This window comes from Quercus suber, unplaced genomic scaffold (genome assembly GCF_002906115.3).
Source record: "Quercus suber isolate HL8 unplaced genomic scaffold, Cork oak 2.0 scaffold_88, whole genome shotgun sequence".
Taxonomy (NCBI): Eukaryota; Viridiplantae; Streptophyta; class Magnoliopsida; order Fagales; family Fagaceae; genus Quercus; species Quercus suber.
In genome coordinates this window covers 97,877-101,752 of record NW_027069553.1, presented here as the reverse complement: position 1 = coordinate 101,752, position 3,876 = coordinate 97,877, and the positions used below count along the sequence as shown (strand labels likewise).

Below are 3,876 nucleotides of genomic sequence, written 5' to 3'. Positions count from 1 at the left end.
ACATTTTTCTCTCTTCATGCTTGAAAGTTACCAAAATATCAACGATCAATAGATATGTCATTAATAAAATGTTTAAATTTCAAGTTTTTAGAATATCAAATTATGCACAAAAATAAGTTTATAGATTGAATAGTAAATAAAATTTTATTGGAATGGAATTTGACGTGCTTGTGAAGAAAATAAAGAACTAGCAATCCAATAGTTAAAATTTTAAAATATGTAGTCATATTAATTTTTTAGTGAGAATTGTAGCCATTGGCTACAATCTAGTTTGTACATAAACAATCTTATTTTAAATAACATATATATATATATATATTTAATTGATATGATATAATTTCAATCTATGATATCTACTCCATAATGATTGCTCAATATATATATATATACGCACAAAAACAAGTTTATAGATTAAATAGTAAATAACATTTTATTGGAATGGAATTTGACATGCTTGTGAAGAACATAAAGAATTAGCAATCCAATAGTTCAAATATGTAGTCATATTAGTTTTTTTAGTGAGAATTGTAGTCATTGGCTACAAACTAGTTTGTAGATAAACAATCTTTGTGTGCACGTCTTGAAAGTGATTGGAGGAGCTATTTGCTGCAATTGCATACATCTTTGAATTGGCTACAATCTAGTTTGTACATAAACAATCTTATTTTAAATAACATATATATATATATATATTTAATTGATATGATATAATTTCAATCTATGATATCTACTCCATAATGATTGCTCAATATATATATATATACGCACAAAAACAAGTTTATAGATTAAATAGTAAATAACATTTTATTGGAATGGAATTTGACATGCTTGTGAAGAACATAAAGAATTAGCAATCCAATAGTTCAAATATGTAGTCATATTAGTTTTTTTAGTGAGAATTGTAGTCATTGGCTACAAACTAGTTTGTAGATAAACAATCTTTGTGTGCACGTCTTGAAAGTGATTGGAGGAGCTATTTGCTGCAATTGCATACATCTTTGAGAAGGAAATCTAGGGTTTGTTTGGTTGTGTTGTTTAAACAACAATTTTTATTATTTAAACAACATAACACGTATTTCTTTAACACTTTTTCACCCATACATATTTTCACAACACTTAAATAACGTCACTAAAACAACATTACCAAACAGATCTTTAATTGAGCGAGTCTTATTATATAGTACAAACATTATTAACGTCAGAAATAATTATTGATTAATAAATGTGATTGATTTGATTGAAATTCTATTATTGTACTATTCTTATTAACTTTCTTTTTGCTTGAGGCTAAATGATGAAATAATTTTGACGCCTTCTGTGCCGTCCCAACATTACTAGATTTTATGTAATTCTCTTGTTTGTTTGTTTTGGCGGGGTGGTGGTGTTAAAGGATATAGAAAAAGACGTTATTACTCTTCCGGTTAGGTACATGTGTTAGAATTACACACTTTAAACATGAGGTAAATATAAATGTTAATATAGAACAGAATTATGTCAGAATGAATATAATTTTTTGTCTCATTCTTAATATTTGATTTTATGTTCTACTAATATTCAATTTTATGTTCTATTAATTATAGTATATATTGTGCCTGTATCTTCTTTTTATGAAAAAAAATATGGAATGTATAATAAATTGTGATTAGTATAATATAAAGTAAAACACTTGAAATAAGGCGAATAATTTTTATTCCGGATCAGGATTATTCAAATAAGAATATATTGAATAGGAGTGGCATTCAGATATGTGTCCATGGTTATGTTGAATTGTCCCATTCCTTTCGCAGAGAATTTTGTCATTTTGTGTGAATTCATCCTTCTCTAAAAGACCATTCACAAAACATGGTAGTCATTGACAATTTGACATATCCCTTGTAATGAAATTAAAGTTTAATTTATCGTTTTGAATCGGCTTCTTCTTCTGAAAACCAAATGATTGATTAACTTATAATCCAACAAATCCCACATCCATGATTAATTGAACCATGGATGGACCTGACCTCCACCTTTGAAAGAAGTAGTACTTCTCAATGGTGTTCTAATTTTAAACCCTGCCTTGGTTTGGATTTTGGTGATAAACACTTATATTTAAAAGTACAATTGGTTTAGTATTAAAAGTTCATTTTGCAACTGGAAAGGAATGAAAAAAAGCAGTAATTCATTTCTTGGAAAAGAGAAATTTACAAGAAAGTGATTTACATATTACCACCTACTAGTAAAACTAGAAACTAGGAAGAAAAAAAGTACAACAAAAAATGAAAGGAAAACGCAAAACAAAAATAAAACTACACTAACAAGCAAATTAATCAATGTGATCACTGTCAGCCATCGGTTTTGGTTTGCAGCAACTGATCAATGTCCTTGACGATAAATGGCTTTAATTGGACTTCTTTATCATCAGCTAGAATTTGAAGAAATTCTTTTGGAACCAAGCACTTCTCCTGTGAGGACAACTTCTCTTGAATAATTGGTGATGCAATTAGAGCCTGGAGTTCTTCTCTTGAATAATTGGTGATTGGTTCTTCTTTTATTTCCTGCATGTACAAACCACACTAATTAAGGGCTTTATATAATTGACTTTGGGCATAATTAGATTTCTTTTCATTAAAGAATACAAAAAAACTAGTAACACCTACCTGATTTATTAATTATTTTCGGTTCAGTAGCTTAAAACTAGGAAAATCAGTAAGTTAAAGTGTTAAACCAACATTTCAGTTATTCTATCACAAAACTATTCTATGTGAATTTCAATTCTTGCCATGGAACTAATTAATTGTCAAAAAAATTATATGAAATTTAAAATAAAATAAAAATACGTTAACCCCAAAAAACAAAAAAACAAAAAGAAAATAGAAAGTTAAAAGATTGAAAAGAAATGAAAAAGACCTGAATTGAGCCCATGAGTTGAAGAACTGAAGCTTGAGCCTGCAAGTACTTGACATAATTGAAAGCAGCATGGAACATCTCAGCAGTGTTCAACCTATGCCCACCAGGAATTAACTTCCCAAGTTCCTGAGTCTTCTCTGTTATCTTCCTTCTCCTTTCACGTGCAGCAATACTTTGAGCAGACAAGCTCACTTTCATGGGTTTCTTCACACTACTCTGAGGACTACTAGTACTACTTCCACAACCATAATTACTTGATGATACTAGAAATTGAGCCATAACTTCTGGCATGGACTCGGGTACCAAATCACTAGGATTTGGAACATACCCATCATAGAAACCAGGTGTGAAATTCGAGTGGTAATAATTTGAATTTCCACCACCATAAGTACTAGTTCTCTGGCGTTTTGGGTACTGGTAGGAGTAGGACTCATCCAGCAAAAACATTTCCGGTGAGTGGACGCCGGAGGAGATCAAGTTATCTGATGGGGCAGCAGAGAAGTATGGGAGTAGATTGGTGTAGCTGTCTACATGATACAAGGATGACTCATCGGGCTGCTCGAAATGCGAACCAAGCTGGTAATTTTCTTGTGCAAGAGCTAAATTGCAGTCAAAGCTGAGGAGGTCTGCTGCTAGCTCTGGTTGGAAACTGGTCATGTCCCAGTTGGAGCAAAAGCTTAAAGCCATGGAAATGAGAATCTAAGGGGGAAAAAAAAAAAACACAAAAAATCATTAGAATGTGACCTGAAAGAAATATTGTATTATTGGAATATGAAGCAAACAAAGGAAGTGTAATTATTACCAAGCTCAAATACGGTTTTTCATTTTATGTACTAGTTAAATATAGTCTAATAACTACTACTTAAATACTTAAATACTGCAATAATTAGTAATTAGTCCTCAAAAGAATGAAACCATAGCAGGAGAAAAAGACGAAGTGGAGCTACAAAAGCAGTTAGTAAAGTTAAAAATAAGAAACTGTAAAGCCCA

The 3,876-nt window shown here is 30.7% G+C and overlaps 1 protein-coding gene across 1 annotated transcript; it reads right to left on the bottom strand.

Moving 5' to 3' along the window:
• Positions 1-2,321: 2,321 nt before the first annotated feature.
• On the bottom strand, positions 2,322-3,573 carry LOC112035017 (transcription factor bHLH52). Its single transcript, XM_024067842.2, has 2 exons — positions 2,887-3,573; positions 2,322-2,534 (listed from the first exon to the last, which is right to left on the bottom strand). The coding sequence occupies exons 1-2, from the start codon at positions 3,571-3,573 to the stop codon at positions 2,322-2,324; spliced, it is 900 nt and encodes a 299-aa protein (XP_023923610.2).
• Between the last annotated feature and the right edge of the window lie 303 nt (positions 3,574-3,876).